Source organism: Marmota marmota, unplaced genomic scaffold (genome assembly GCF_001458135.2).
Source record: "Marmota marmota marmota unplaced genomic scaffold, marMar, whole genome shotgun sequence".
NCBI classification, from domain to species: domain Eukaryota; kingdom Metazoa; phylum Chordata; class Mammalia; order Rodentia; family Sciuridae; genus Marmota; species Marmota marmota.
The window spans coordinates 419,627-435,097 of NW_026000164.1; the positions used below are offsets into that span (position 1 = coordinate 419,627).

The 15,471-nt window shown below is 55.1% G+C and overlaps 1 protein-coding gene across 5 annotated transcripts in view; it reads right to left on the reverse strand.

Annotated features, from left to right (window-relative positions):
• Positions 1 to 15,471, reverse strand: part of Dpp6 (dipeptidyl peptidase like 6) — an 847,324-nt gene that overhangs the window by 417,155 nt on the left and 414,698 nt on the right. The window contains exon 1 of one of the 5 annotated variants that reach the window (XM_048786656.1): positions 239 to 633. The exons of the other annotated variants lie outside the window; for them this stretch is intronic. Within the exon in view, the coding sequence (XP_048642613.1) occupies positions 239 to 289 (51 nt within the window). The 5' untranslated portion in view covers positions 290 to 633. Of the gene's footprint in view, positions 1 to 238; positions 634 to 15,471 lie in introns of those variants that run through there. 5 annotated transcript variants of the gene reach the window in all.

Below are 15,471 nucleotides of genomic sequence, written 5' to 3' on the forward strand. Positions count from 1 at the left end.
AGAGACCTTGGTCCCTAGGTGTCTCTGGTCAACTTTGCCTGCCAGAGCCTCTGACTACCCATGACTGACACCACCAGGCATCCTTTAAAAATAGAAGCAGGTGGAGGCGCAGGGCAGACCCTGCACTCTCAGCAGCTGGGTGCCCAGAGGGCTACAGCCATGAGCACACACCAAGTCCTCCAGGAACCTCCCTCCCTCTGGCACACACACATGCACACGCACGAGGCACCAGCATTACCTGTTCCTGCTGCTGTGCCGATTTCCCCGCGGGCTCCTTAGCAGTGGTCATGGTCCGGGGCGCTCGCCACCACGGGGCAGTGGGGGCTGACAGCGAGTTTGGAGCCACCAGAGTCCAAACGTAGGGCGAGGAGGGGTGGGATTCTAGTCCATACTTCCCAAATCACGGGGTATTTCGGGGCGGGGGAGGCAGGCGGGAGCGCAGCCTAGTTTGCTCTTTAAATGCAAAGAGCAGGGCGAGGATGGGGAGCGGGAGGTGCAGCTGCTTAGCGGGGCTTCTCCAATTAGCAACAGCCTCTGCAATCGCCACAGAAACAATAACTGCTTAGCAACCGGCCGCCCGCGGCTGGGTGCAGGCAGGGCCCGGGCGTGCGCTGCCGCCGCCTCCCGGCCGCGCACGGCGCATGCTCCGGCCGCGCTCCGCGGGGCTGGCCGGGCGGGGGCTGCGAGGGCACCACGGAGGGGACCGCTGGGGGACGCGCGCCCACGCGCCGCGAGCCCCGCTGCAGCCCCGCGTGTCCGGCCGCCGCGCGCGACAGGCTGAGCCTGGGCCAAGGAGCGCCCAGGAGAGCTCCCACCTGGGCGGGGGCACAGTGGGGCACAGAGGGACTGGCTTTGTTTTTTCCTGCTGCAAAGTGGCTGGTGCTTTTGAGGAGGAAGGGGTGTTTACCAGGGAGGGGTCCTCTCTGTTGGCCCAGTGGGTTTTGCAGGAAGGCTGGCTGTTGTGGATCCTTGGCCTGTGTTTTCCTTACAATCCAGAAAACTTAGGTTCCATCTTTAGAGTCTCTATTTCTCCTAGAAGATTAGCCTAGACTTCAGGCTGTCTCTCCTGGCCCTTAAAAGAGAAAAGAAAGGAAAAGGCCCGGTCTGTGCAGCGACCTTGGAGGACACTGGGCTCCCGGCTGCGCCCTGAGCTCAGAGCAGGAGACAGAACTGCATGCTGGCTGATGCTGGGGCCTCCATCTTGGACTGACCAGGGGCTCCTGCCACACCTGGACTCTGCTGCCTGCACCTGAGTGACACCTTCAGTGAGCAGAGGAGAAAAGCACAGAGAGGGGGAACTCTAAGGGATGCATGAAGAGCCAATAGTTTGCAGGTGGATTATCTTGTGGCCCTCCACTCCCCCAGTGGGCGTGCTCTGGTGTGCCCTGGACCTCTGCTAATGCTGGACCTCCTGGTCAGGCACCTCTCCATCCACCCAGCCAGCTCCTGGTGTGTCGGTGATGGGAAGAGGCTGCCCATCTCCATACTAGTCACTAATACATACTCTCAACAACAATCAAGTGCTTTGGCCAGGGCCTGAATCATCCTGCTCTTTGAATCTCTGCAGAGACCAGCAAATAGATTGGTTTCCCTGTATTTTCCTTCCCATAGTTCAGCTCCTTCCCAGTGCACCCCAAGTCTTTTACAAAAACAGACAACATGGCAAAATCCAAGGCATTGTGTCCTTTGGAGTTGACAGATGCATCCAAATCGTCGAGGGCAGATAGCCGTCTCCATGCAGGCTGCACTTGTTCGACTCTGAGGGTTCACTTGGCACAGATTCCAGGGGAAGCTGGTGGCTTGCACGGCTCAGCCAGGAGCAGGAGAGGAAATCCCCGCAGAAACTCTTGCCACACAGGGAGGGCTCGGGTTTCTCCTGCAGGGCTCTGAGCTTCCGCGGTGGCTACAGCCTCCGTCACAGGGAGAGCAGCAGCCCCTGCCTCATGACACAGCTTCACAGTCTCAGGCTCAGCACCGCTCTGTCCCGAGATTCCTCTTCCCCCCGGGTGGGAGGCATGGTGAGCGACCATGGGTGGACAACCCAGTCAACTCTGTCGTCCTCTGAGGATGAGGAGTGACGTCTGAGGACAGGGATGAGAGAGGCTGGACAGGTGCCGATGTGAAGGGACCTGTGGCCTCTCCCTCCACTGTTCCCAGGGACCTCCAGCTAAACCGAGAGGTGGCACCCCAGGGATCCTCAGCTGTGTACAGCGAGGAGCAGATGAAACCCCTTCAGACTCTTTCCATTTTACTTCCCAGTGAAGAGCTGAAAATATTTGACCTCTAACATGGATGTTCACTGACATCTGTGAAACTACACATGGCATTCCACAGGAATGTCCTCCTGGCCTCAGATCTCATGGAAGTTGGCCTGGCCAGACCCTGTCCCCGGCTCCCCCACATTCTGTCATCTAGAGCCATCAGGAGGAAAAGTGTGAGATGTGAGTGGTGGACGGCCAGGCCAGGAAGGGCCACTCAGAACCTTCCCACTGGACTTTCTGGCAGCGGGTCCCCAGCAGCCAACTTTTCTACATGGTTGATTTTGCTTTTAAGGGCAAAAGGTCAGGGGAGCCTGCCATCCTCGACCACCTGGATGAAGCGGGAGGATGTCACACTCTGTGAGATAAGCCAGGCACCGAGGGCAAATACTGCACCTGTCGCAGGCTCCTAAAATGTCAGCCTCCAGGGAAGGAAGAATGTGTAGGGCCGTTGGGCCTGGGAGGGGACGGGGACTTGCTGACCCTCAGGACCCACAGCCCACTGTGAAGGCCAGTGAGTCCCAGAAGTCTGTGTGCAGCACTGAGCGACAGACAGCACACCCTGCTGCCGGGCTGTCCAACTGCCAGGAGGTGGACATCATGGCAAGTGCTCTTGTCGCCAGGACCGAAAGGACTGCTTTTGCTCGTGTTTTAAAATCAATCAGCATCCCTCGAATCGTACTTGATTTGTCCTCTCGAGCTGGAGGTGTCTGCATATTACCATGAATGCATGGTCCCTCCTCTTCTTGGAGGTCACAACTACCTTCTCCTGGGCGTTATCAACACTATCACCTCGAAGTCCTCAGTCAGAAGGAAGGTTAAAGACCAGCCAGTCCAGGACGTGCCCCAGGGTGGTGTGACCAAAGGGAAAGACAGGAGCTACGGTGAGCTGGTGGAAAGCAGCACATAGCAATACCATGGTCTGCAGTGCCTGTGGACTGCAGGGAGGACAACGCAGGGCCTCTCTGGTAGGTGCAGGAGTGCGGCACAGAGGAGCAGGCGTCCTCAGCACGCCCTTCCCAGCGCCCTGCGCAGAGGAGGGGCCTAGAACGTGCACCTGGCATGTGCAGGCTTAGTGACGGGGTGGGTGCTTGGTGTTCTCAATGACAACAACAAGAATGGCCATCTGCCAGTGCCGGGCACTCTGTCCCCTCCTGACCTTGTGCCCCCAGCAGCTCTACGAGGCAGCCACTGCTATTCCCCCAGTTTACACAGAGGTTGATATTTAGAGAATTCGATTTGAAACCCAAGGTCATGCAGAGTTATGTAGCTGAACCCAAATTTGAATCTCAGCAGTCCAGGCCCTAAACCACCATATGGCGCTACACAAGATGCCTGAATACTAGAATATACAACAGTACAAGCATTTACCCAGTCTGTGCACAGAATGGCCTGAGCTCGTCATGTATCTTACCCTAGCTCATCCTTAAAAATCTCTTAGTACTTGTGTCCATCCCCTTGGGCTATACCATATCAAAGTCCCACACATGGGGCAGCTGGGACTACAGAAATTTATTCTCTCCAAATTCTGGAGCTGGACCTGAAATTGAGGTGTTGGGTCCTCTGAGTTCTCCCCCTGGCTTGTAGATGGCCTCTTCCTGCTGGGTCCTCATGTGGTCATCCCCCTGTGTCCTGACCTCCTTTTCTTTAAGGATACCAGTCAGAAGGGATTAGTGACCACTCGACGACCTCATTTCAACTTGATTTCCTCTATAGAAGCTCTGTCTCCACATACAGCCACATTCTGAGGTCCTGGGGTTAGAACTCCACGTGTGACTATTTGGAAGTCACAAAACCTCATAATAATTGTTCCCAGCCCTATTTCACTGTGAGGAAACTGAGGCTTGCAATGAGCAAGGAACTCTTCCGAGCTCCTGATGTCAGTCGTTGGTGGCAGAGTTGGCGTTGACATCCAGTTATTTAATCAAAGTCCTTTTGCACACGCGTGCACACACACACACACTCTTCCTGTGTTTGTGCCAACACTTCCCAAGTGCCTGGCGGGAGACTCATTCCCAAGTTCTCAATGAGAGTGAGACTCAGGCTTGGCCGTGACTCGGTGGCAGAGCGCTTGCCTCTCACGTGGGAGGCCCTGGGTCCGATCCGCAGCGCCACATAAAAATAAATAAAATAAAGGTATTTTGTTCAACTACAACTAAAAAAGTTTAAAAGAAAGAAAGAAAGGGTGAGGCTCCTGGCCCCAGCCTGACTGACCAGCTTCTGCTAAAGAACAGGTGGCCCAGAGGGACTTGTTGAGACCCAGGGGACCCCTCTGTGTCCAGGAGGAGGCCGACTTGATGGAGAGGCTCCTGTGTTTGTGAATAGAGGCACTTCCTTTCTTCAGGGAAGGACTTTCAGAGCAGTGTGAAACATACAGAGCAAGTGGCCAGGACTATGTAGGGCCTGTGGCCCTGACAGCCCATGGCTGTGCTCACTGGCCTGGGTACCTGGAGCCAGCAGGCTTGGGGCTGGCCATCTGCCTACAGGAGACTCCACCAGCCCCTCCACTGGCCTCTCACCTCCCGCTCACACCAGCACATCTGACCAGTTCTATCAGGATGCTAGGACACCTGTGCGGGGCCTTACAGAGGGACTGGCCACAGTCAGTCCTCCACAGGTGCATAGGCCATCTCATTGGCTGGCCAACACAGACTGCACCTGCTGCCAACTCAGTGTGTCTGACCAGAGTTGTCGGTACGGGCACAGCTAATCAGGTCTGTTGGCAAACGTGCACACTGGGGTCCCTCTGCTGCTTGAAGCTATGTCTCCTCTGATTCCCTCGCCTGCCCAAGCAGCCTATCAGCTGCAAGAACTTTGATTAAGCATCACTTAATCAGTAAGCATGCATTGAGCACCTATTTTGTCCAGACAGCAATACTCCTCTGAGCAGCAGGCAAGCCAGGGGATCTGCAGTAAGGTAGAGATCAGCACAACTGTAGGGTACGATCAGGTAGAGATCAGCATGTCTGTAGGGTACCATCTCTGAAGTCTGAAGTTTTAGCACCCACCATCTGCAAGAGAAGCTACACCCACTTATAATTCCCTGAAAATAAAAAGTGTGGGGTGGCAAGGCAGGATTACCACAGGAGTCATGCCAGAGCCCAAAGAAACAAGTTGGGAAAAAAGAGCCCACTGGAAATTCCCCAGGGGGATGGGAAGTGGCTGAGGTTCCTAAACTGACCTGTCTGGAAGCCGGGGCTCTACCAGAGGAGCTACCCTTTGCACGTGGAGGCCGCTTTGGCCTGACCTTGGCAGCCCTACTTAAGGGCTGCACACCCAGGTGATGAACATGGGCCGCCGGACAGAGGCAGCACCAGGGAGGAGTCTGGGAGACGGGAGGGCAGGAAAGCAGCAGAAGGCAGCAGGCTCTGGCCTTGGCCGGGGGTGGAGTGGCTGCTGGGAGTTTCTGGGGAGCCCTAGAAGTCGCTGGAGCTGCCCCCGTGTCCGGGCTCAGTCCACTGGCTGGCGGAGGGAGGAGTGGTGCTTCGCTGTTTAAGAGCATCAGTGGCAAGTCTCTGTCTGTTTTCCTGAGGTGCTGGGGAGAAACCAGGGCCTCTGCAGGCCAGGCAGCCCTCTGCTGCCCAGCCAGGCCCGCCCAGTGGTGAATCTCTTGAACTAGAAGTGGAAAGGCCAGAGCACCACGCCCAGTTGATGGGGGGCTTCCTTCATTTTGAAATTGTTCACTTTAAGAAAAATAAGCAGAGCATGGAGGGGCAGTAAGCTCGTGGGCACCCCCTCTGTACAGCCTGCTGTGGACCTCAACACCCAGATCCTTGCTGCTCCATAATGGGACCGTGTTATGAGTAAGGGACATGCCACTGTCCCCCACCCTGAGCCCGGAGGGGCCCCCACTGGAGCTCTCTCTGATGACTGGACTGTGGGGGTCAGGGCTCTCCAGAGAAACAGCCAAAGGACATGCGTATGAGAAGGAGAGGGAGGGAGACAAGGGGACTGATGGGTTGGCTGGTGGCCAAGCAATGGCTCACACACCTGTTGCAGAATTCCTCCCTCCTTGGACATCCTCTATCTTCTATGAAGTCCTTCAACTGCATGGAGGACTTCCACCCCCCTGGTGGAAAGATCTACTTTCCTCAAGATCCACAAGTTTAAACAATACTTGCTCTTAACACAACATCTCAACGGGTGCTGGACCTGAAACGCGGTACCATGGCCTGGTGAGTTGACATGCACAACCAACATGACAGGCTGCAGGAAGAGGAGTCTGTAGCCAAATCCGTCCCTCTCCCCCTCTCTCCTCCCCACCCAGCATGCTTGGGGTTCATGGGAGACAAGAGAAGGCGCCTGAGCACCTTGAGGAAGCGCAGCCACAGCATCCCTGGACCTGTCCCCTCTGGATGTCATTTACAGGAAGGAGACACAAGCTTGAGTCCCGTGGAGGTGGCTGCTGCTTCAGGTCCTGGAAGGCTCGACGGAGCTGGTGCTCTGCAGTTCAGTTCCTTGTCCTCCCCCCACTTTCCCAGCAGGTGTGTTCAGGGGTTCTGAAAGGATGGCGGGTCATTCTGGGAAGAAACGGAGCTGGGCTGCCTTATGTGACCTGCCAAATTCATGCTGTGTTCCCGACGTAGCCAGTGGGCGTGCATCATTAGAACACGGCCCGCAGACCACCGCCTTGGCCCAGACCAGCCCCAGTCCTGTTGGTAGCTGACGTTGTTCTGGAAGGCAGCCATGGCCATTCACAGAGCTGCCGTCCGTGGCTGCTTCTGCATGACTCCAAGGCAGAGGTGGGACAGAGACAAAGGATGTGAGGCCCATAGAGTGCGAAATATTCACCACCTGGCTCCTTGCAGACAAAGTTACCCATCCTGGGCCAGAGGGGCTCTGTTACAACTAAAGTGTGTCAGCGCCTTCGGGACTGCAAATTCAACAGGAAAAGAAACTTCCAGTATCAAGGCAGAGTGTTCTCCCTCAGACCTCCAAAAGGAAAGACCACAGAGAAAACAAAAACAAAACAAAACAAAACAAAACAAAACAAAACTTAAGGCATTTTTCTAACAACCCAGCAGACAAGCCCCTTCGGGTGCGAAACCATCTATACTAACGAAGACAGTCCCTTGACCACTGCGTGTCAGCAGGCAGCTGGTGTCTACGTTGGGCTGCGACCAGATTGATAAGCCTTCTTCCGTGGCTAAGTGCAAGCCCACAGCATCCCCTCCAAACACCCTGACATCTCAGGGAACAGGGTTGGTGCCTAGGAAGCGGGAATCTCCTGTGGATTTGGAGAATACCAACAATGATTGGGAAAATAGTGAAGCATTCAGATGGTTTGCCAGTCCATAACACCTACCACTGAGAGTAAGGGCTTCAAAATGTTCCTATCAACAAGTACATGTGTGGGGACTTCAGGCCTCAAAGGTACTCTCCAGCCCGCCGCTTCTCTCTCCTGGCCTCAAGCCTTCACAGGGTAAGAGTCCCCTGTGGCTGGAAGCCACAGAGTATGTCTTCGTGGTCCTGCAGCTGGGGCTGGCGCTCCTGCTGGCCTCGGTGTGGGCGGTACAGCCACTGCTGAGACCCGTCACCCTGCCCTTACTGAGAAACTGCAGGGCGTCAGCAGCTCCGCAAGCCACGCCGGGGAGCCTGCTCTCAGCCTCAGCTAACAGGAGAGGGAAACGGAACCCTGACGCCTTTCAGTCCTGCCCGAGGAAGTCCCAGGAGTAGTCCATGGGACATGGGGTGAGGCTGCCGGGTGCCATCCCCACTGGAGTCACGGGAGGACAGATTGGCGACACCCCAAGCAGCTCCTAGCAGAGGGTGGAAGGGACAGATTATGTGCAGACGCAGATCCTGGTGGATCTCAGCTCAAGGACCCAAGGAGGAGCTAAGTGGATATAGGGAAGGGTAGATGCACACCGTCATCAACCCAGCCACTTGGCAAGTACAAATATATAATCGTATAAAATGTGTTTCACAAAAATGCAAACAGAAAGTGCCCTGGAAACATAACATGACCTGTGCTGGTGGCGGGAGGGATGAAGAGTAGCTCATGAGGGAAGCCATGGGAAGGGCGGAGGAGGAGCGCGGGAGGGGACAAGGAAGAGAGGGAAAGAGGGTGGGCGGGACGGTCCTGTGCTGGGCCTTTGCACCTCCAGGCTGTTTCCTTAGCTCTAATGAGAGCAGGTGTTAGGGTCTGATGTGAGGTGCCCCCCCCCTCAGCTCACGTGTGCAAGAAAGTTCAGAGGCTGACGACTGGGTTATGAGGACTTTAACCTAACCAGTCCTAACCGGTCCTAACCAGTCCCTGTGGGAATCAGCTGGGTGGCCACTATAGGCAGCAGCATGGCTGCAAGAAGCAGGTCACCCCTCTGACATGCTGTTCTGCCTCACCCTGGGCCAGAGAAGTAGAATCCGCCATCTATGGACTGAGACCTCTGAAACTGTGGACCCCAAATAAAATTTTCCTCCTTTAAAATTGTGAAGGTCCTTGGGGCACAGCAGTGAAACAACAACAACAACAACAACAAGACTGGCTAAAACAGTAGAGAAAGTCAAAATAAAAGTCAAAATAGAATGTACTGAGAGTCGCTATCGCAGGGCCTCACCACCTGTCCTATCTCACTTAACCCCCTGGACGGAGGTTTCCTGATTCTTTATTGACAGATTGGGCTCAGAGGGAGGGGATGGTCTGCCCACCCCCCCTGTGTGCTTGGATAAAGGGCTGCGAGGCTTCCCTGGCTGAGTCCAGCCCTCCACTCTGCCAACACCACACCCTTCATAGTGGGTGCCCCCTGAATTGCCCTCAGGCTGGATCGATGTTCCAAAATGTGGTATTGTGCAACAGGGGTTTACAGCCACCTCAACCTGTGTGACATCCCCACTCTGGATGGCTGCCACCATGCGACTGTGAGCACCACCGGCGGTACTGGTGTTAGGATGTTTTCAAGACCTCATTTTAAAATTCTCATGGTTTAGCCCAAAACAGCACTACTTCCTTCACGTTCCTGCTTTGCATGTCCACCCCGAACAATCACACCTTGCACACCTGGGCAGACCAGGGCAACGGGCTCCCAGGCAGCCTGCTCGTGGCTGCCCTACACGCTCCTCCTCGGCACCTCCTGCTGCCAGATGTCATTGGTGACAGTAGCGTGACGATGCCTTGCTATTATTTTTAATGACTCCAGTTGAGATTTCTGGGACCGTTCGCTCAGCCCTATTTGGTGCCAGCTGCAGAACAGACTGTCACTTTGTCTGGGATAAATGTCATGGGGGAGGCCCAGAGGTTCCCACTGCCTCTCTGGGTCCCATGGCATTTTGGGAACAAGGTTCCAGAGAAGCCCTCTGAAGCCTCCTCTGGTCTGGGCCTCAGCCCCCCGACTTTTGGACAGTAGGAGTGGGGGTCAGGAAGGGGTTCACTCCCCACACAGAGAACACTGAACGTCCAATGTCTCCAAACCTCAGAATAAATCAATAAACGGGCATGGGCAGGACATTCTCTGAGAACAATCAGTCAACAGTTCCTGCTGTCCAGCTTTGCAAAGTGCATCTGATTTGGTTTGGGAAATTAGTGTAAGTGAATGTTTAAATGATGTTCAAATGGGCCACTTAAAATTGGAGACACATAAAAGCAATGGAAATCTAAAGCACTTAGCGTTTTCTTCAAGAAGGCATTAAGCAAAAGCACTTCACCAGGGTGACCCAGAGACCGGGTCTTCCCTGCCAGGCACTAGCTCCAGCTCCAGGCCCAGCCCCTCCTCTCTGGAGAGCTCCTTCCCATGTTTAATGCCCAGTTCAAAGGTCAGCTCCTACCCTCGGCCCTGTGGGTCTCTGGCTGGCTTCCTGGACCCATGGTGAGACCCTCCAGGAAGGAGAGAGCTTGGCAGTCAGAGGAACTTCTTGTTCGCAAGTCCCAGGTCTGCTCAGTGGCTGGCTAGTGCCTGTCGGGGTCTGGTTTTCAGGTGTTAAGGGGCACGGCAGTGGACAGCCTGGAGAGCGCTGTCAGGATTAAACGACAGAAATGAGGTCTCCCAGGGAACATGTCACGAGCACCAACCTGGCCCTGCTCACCACCACGCGGAGCTCTCCTTGGGCGCCTTTTCATCTCCTCATCCCCAGGGCTCAGCACACAGAGAATAACCCAGCAACGGGAGGGGACTCGGGGTCGCTGGACTGAGCCAGACAGCACATACCAGGGAAGGGAATCAGACCCGCGGCACAGCGCCGAAGGGCCACAGTTCACGAATGACTGAGAGAGGCCACGGGGAGCCAGAGACACTCATGCAGCCACCTGGGAGAATAGAAATAAAATCAGCAGAAGGAGGATGTCGGCTAGACCAACTCAGCCAGGTGTTCTCAGGCTGTGCTGGGAGAGGCCCCTGCTATGGCCAACGTGAAGTCGTTGGGAGGTGCGGCCCCACAAGAACCTGGGGTTCCATCCCCCAGCCCTGTTTCAGCTCAGCCCGTGACCCCCACTCTGGTCTCCTTTACATGAGCTCTGGATCTTTAGAACCCAGGGCTTCACAGCCTCAGACCCCTGGGATCACAGGGCCGGCACCAAGACGGCCACTTCCAAAGGAGAAAGAGTAAAAAAGAAGAAAAAGAGGAAGCCGTTTCCCATGTTGGAAAGCCCGGGTGAAACCCACAGGAAGACACACCATCAGCCACAGGCTGGCGTGAGTTACTTACGACTTACACTTTTTAAAAGTCTCATTTGCTAAAAGTTAGAATGGAGTGTAAGTCCCAATGGCTGGAGCCAGCCTAGTGATTAAAAAGAATATATCCTATATGAAATAATGAGTGAGATATGGAATGAGAAGGCAGAACCTCCACCAGCCCCCCAAGAACCAGAAAAGATGACTGCTTAGTAGGGGACACACACAACCAGCGGGGAGAGCTGCCATTCTAATAAACAAAATGAGATTTACATTGCAAATTAAGTTTTCCTTTCACTTGTATCACTTAGCATTAAGGAAGTAAAATAAAATAACAAATATCGATGTTCTATAGCCCTCCCTAACGCACCACTTTGTGGAACTTTTGTAAAACAAGTGCACCAGTGAAACGCTAGGAAGCCCCCTGCTAAGTTCCCCAGAAGTCAAAAGACATGGCACCTGACCACAGGCCCAAGAAGCCTTTTGTTCTCCAATTCCTCGGCTTTTCCACCAGAGCTTGAGCTGATATCAGAGACAACACCTTCCGTAGCCTCTGGTTCCAACACTCACCAACATCCCTTGGAACAAATCCATTTATAAAATATGCTACCAACCCTAGGCAGCCTAGGGTTCTCATGCAATGGAGGAGCAACATAAGTACCACAGTTAGGTACATCCCTTTATACAGAGGCTCAGCCAAATGCCAACAAGGACCACACTTGTGTTGAAATTGGCACTGCAGGGGAGCTAGCCTGGCTGGAGCCACATCTCAGAAAGATGTGAGATGGAAGCCCATAGAGAATTAGTGTGTTAGTCAGGTTTCATTGCTATGACAAAACACCTGAGAAAAACAGCTTACCGGAGGAAAGGTTTATCTTGGCTGGCAATTTCAGAGGTTTGGGTTCTTAGGTGGCTCTACAGCTCCACTGACTGAGGGGATGGCAGAGGGGCTGAGCAGAGGAAAGCTGAGTAGCCACTAAGCAGAAGAGACAGAAGGGGGAAGGGACTGAGGGTAGGTATGCATGGTGTGCCCCCAGTGACCCACCTCCTGCAACTGGGCTCCACCTCCTGTGGTTTCCACCTCCTTCCAATAACGCCATCAAATTAGGAATCTTCCCATGGATTCGGCCACCGATGGCGTCAGATCCTTATGACTCACCCAGTGACCAACAGCCCCACCTCTAAACTCTGCTGCACTGGGGATCAAATCTTCCACACCTGGGCCTTTGGACACTCCACCCTGAGTAGGATGACCGGCAGAGAAGGGCAGTCGATATTGTACAACGTGTGAGCGACCAGTAAGGCTCCAGTGTTGAGTATCTTCATGGAGGCTTTAAAGTAACACTTAGGTCGTTATCATCTGTGGTTGGTGCCCTTCATAAAGCCATGATAAGAAATGCAGTCAACATACGGACCCCTCAATGGACCAAATCCGCAGAGCTGCCAGGGCACTTGCTGGACCCTTTCAGGAAGCCCTTTCTAGATTCGGGACTGCTCCCTTTCAGCACTCTGCTCATCTGCCTTTAGGAGAAGCCCTGTCTCCTGATGTGGATGGACCCTGCTCTTCCTCTGAAAGGCCTGCAGCCAAGCACTCATCCGCACTGGGGCATCGGAGTCCCATCCGCACTGGGGCATTGGAGTCTCATCCGCAAGGGGGCATTGGAGTCTCATCCGCAAGGGGGCATTGGAGTTCCATCCACACTGGGGCATTGGAGTCCCATCCACACTGGGGCATTGGAGTCCCATCTGCAAGGGGGCATTGGAGTCTCTTCTGCAAGGGGGCATTGGAGTCTCATCCACACTGGGGCATTGGAGTCCCATCCACACTGGGGCATTGGAGTCCCATCCACACTGGGGCATTGGAGTCTCATCTGCAAGGGGGCATTGGAGTCTCAAATGCACTGGGGCACTGGAGTCTCATCCTCACTGGGGCATTGGAGTCTCAAATGCACTGGGGCATTGGAGTCTTCCCTGGGGTGTCCACCGAAATGCCTCACCTGTCCATCACTGGGCTGATCCAAATGGTAACCACCCCCTCTTAGGACAAGAGCAAGGCCCCGGGTGGTTGAGGCAGTGTGCAGACAGTCTGAAGACACAGATCTCGCCAGTCTCCCTCTCCTCCAAGACCTTGAGCTTCGGAAACCCAGAGTCTATGGGGAGCAGAAGGAAGCCACAAAGAAAAGGACCACGGGAGAGTCCCGGCTGGGAGAAGCCCAGGCAGCTCCAATGAGGCCATGTGCATGACAGACTCAGAAAGAAGAAAGTGTGAATGAAACCCACTGGTAAGAGGAAGAAGCAAGGAAGGGAGGGAGCTCTGCTGTGAGGGAGACGGGGAGCGGCCAGCTGGACTCAGGGGCCTTGGGGCCTGCGGCTTCCCAGTTCTCATTTCCAGGGGGCTGTATCCGTAACACAGTGTTTTATCCAAACAACTTGAAGACATTTTTCTTTTTTGCAATAAAAAGAACCTGGCTAAGCTGCCTCTGGCCAGTGCTTGGGGGCAGATGCAGGCTTACAGGCCTCCTTCTCAGACCCACACTGGCCCTGTTTAATGCTGGGCACTGATGGGCAAGTGAAAGGTCCCAGAGCCAACCAGTGCTTAAGGACTGCAAGGCCCCCCCCAGCTCAGAGAGCCGCACTGGGCTCAGGCAGAGCTCATGCATGTGTGTGTTGGAGGTGGGGGCTGCAAACTCATCCAGGTTCCGAGCCAACGTCATTTCCCAACTTGCCGAGAGCTCTGACTCCATCCAGACAGAAGAGGTTATTATGGATCCTGTATTTTTCTTTCTGATTCACACTTAGTGAGTCTCGGTTACCTGCCAGTTCATGTTTGGACACTGGGGAAACACAGACGCACACAGTGCACCCCTGGCCTTGAAGGGCTCCCAGGTTAGTGGGGAGACAGACAGGTGGTCAGCAGCCTCGAGGTACCTGAGGCGGAGCAGTGAGCTGGGCTTCTAGAAGGGCCTGTGTCAGAAGTCTTGCTGCGACCACAGGGGCCTGGCCTGGGGAGAAGGGCTGTCAAGTGGAACCTCACACAGGAAGAGAGGCGTGGACAGGAGGAGTCCTCAGGAATGTCCACAGGGAATGCCCGCGTGTGAAGTGGCAGGGACAGCGCTGGGCTGACTGAGAAGGCCCTTGTCCCTCAAGGGACAGCCCCTTCCCCGCAGATGACTGAAAAGTTTAGGCAATAAATGTCACCGTCTCTTTTCAGAGAGCAGAAGATAGACTGGGGGAGGGAGAACAATTGAGGAAGCTTTAGAGTCCCCCAAAGGGGAAACGATAAGTGCCTGAAGTAAAACAGTCAGGATGGCACAAAAAGATCAAAACCGCGTCAGGGGACAGCTGCGACAACAGGGTGACCCTTGAAGACTGTGCATTTTCCCTGGTTACAGCAGCACTTGGAGGCCCAGAACAAGGTGGCTGGGCCTGAGCCTTCGTGTGCACCCCGCTGTGCCATGGGTGAGGCTGTGGGCGAGGCCGAGAGGGCAGGCCCCGCCCCCTCACACCAGGCCCCGCCCTCCTCAACCAGGCCCCGCCCCCTCACACCAGGCCCCGCCCTCCTCACGCCTCCCTGTGTCTCTCCCCATCTCCCCCTCTGGCCACCCTCCCTAGCATGTTTCCCCACCACTGCAGCCTGGGGCTGCTGTTCATCCCTTAACTCTGATGAACCCAGTCAGCCTGGTCCACGCCCAGGACCTGGTCAGGAGCAGACATCTACATTCAGGGTCCACGTTCACATCAGGCCCTGGGTGGGGCTTGGGCAAACCTGAGTAAACCCTAAGAGTTCCAGGTCACTGGAGCTCTCTGGGGATGTGGACGAGGTGGCCCACCTGAGCTTTAGGTGGGGTGGGGTCTGCTCCATGCCTTCGTGGTTTGTCACTTCTACCCTCTGGCTCTTGTTTTATTGTCCCCAGGGCAGGGACCACGGGCCCTGTTGGCTGCTGTATTTCCTGCCTTGACCTGTGCACACGGGTGCCCTCTCAGTGCAGTGGTGGGTGAAGATGGAGGGGGCTGAACTGGCCTGGTGCACCTGGATCGGCTGCCCTGCCCCACACGTCACAGGCCACAGTAGGCTCCATGGAAGGACCTCCATGACCACCCGGGTCCCTTTAGGTCTGTCGACCCACAGAGGGACTGGCCAGGCCTGGGCGGTTTGCTGAGTCCAGGAAACAGCTCCCTGCCCAGTGGCTTGCTGCTGTCTGCTCCATGCGGAGGCCACGCCTGCTGCCCTCCTCTGCTCCCCCTCTGCTGCACCGGGTCCCTTCCCCCGGTGTTTTCTGGCCTTCCTCCACCAGCTGCTTTTGTTCAGCAGCCCTGAGCGCCCCTTCCCATCCCTCTGCAGGTCTCCCTTTTCAAATGGGTCTGCACTCTCCATTCCTTTACATCTTTGAACTTAGCAGGGACAAAGGAACCAACAATGAGTCCATCTCAGAGTGGCCGAGCCTGCCAGTGCACCCTAATTCCAAAAATAAGCCATCCGAGTGGATAACTGTGTCACCCACTTGCTCTGGTTTCAGTGCCCGGGTGTGACTTTCCCTGTCATTTTGCCCTGTCTATCAACTAGGTCTCCGCCAGGGTCTCCCTCTCCCAGGACAGGAATTTGCATCTGT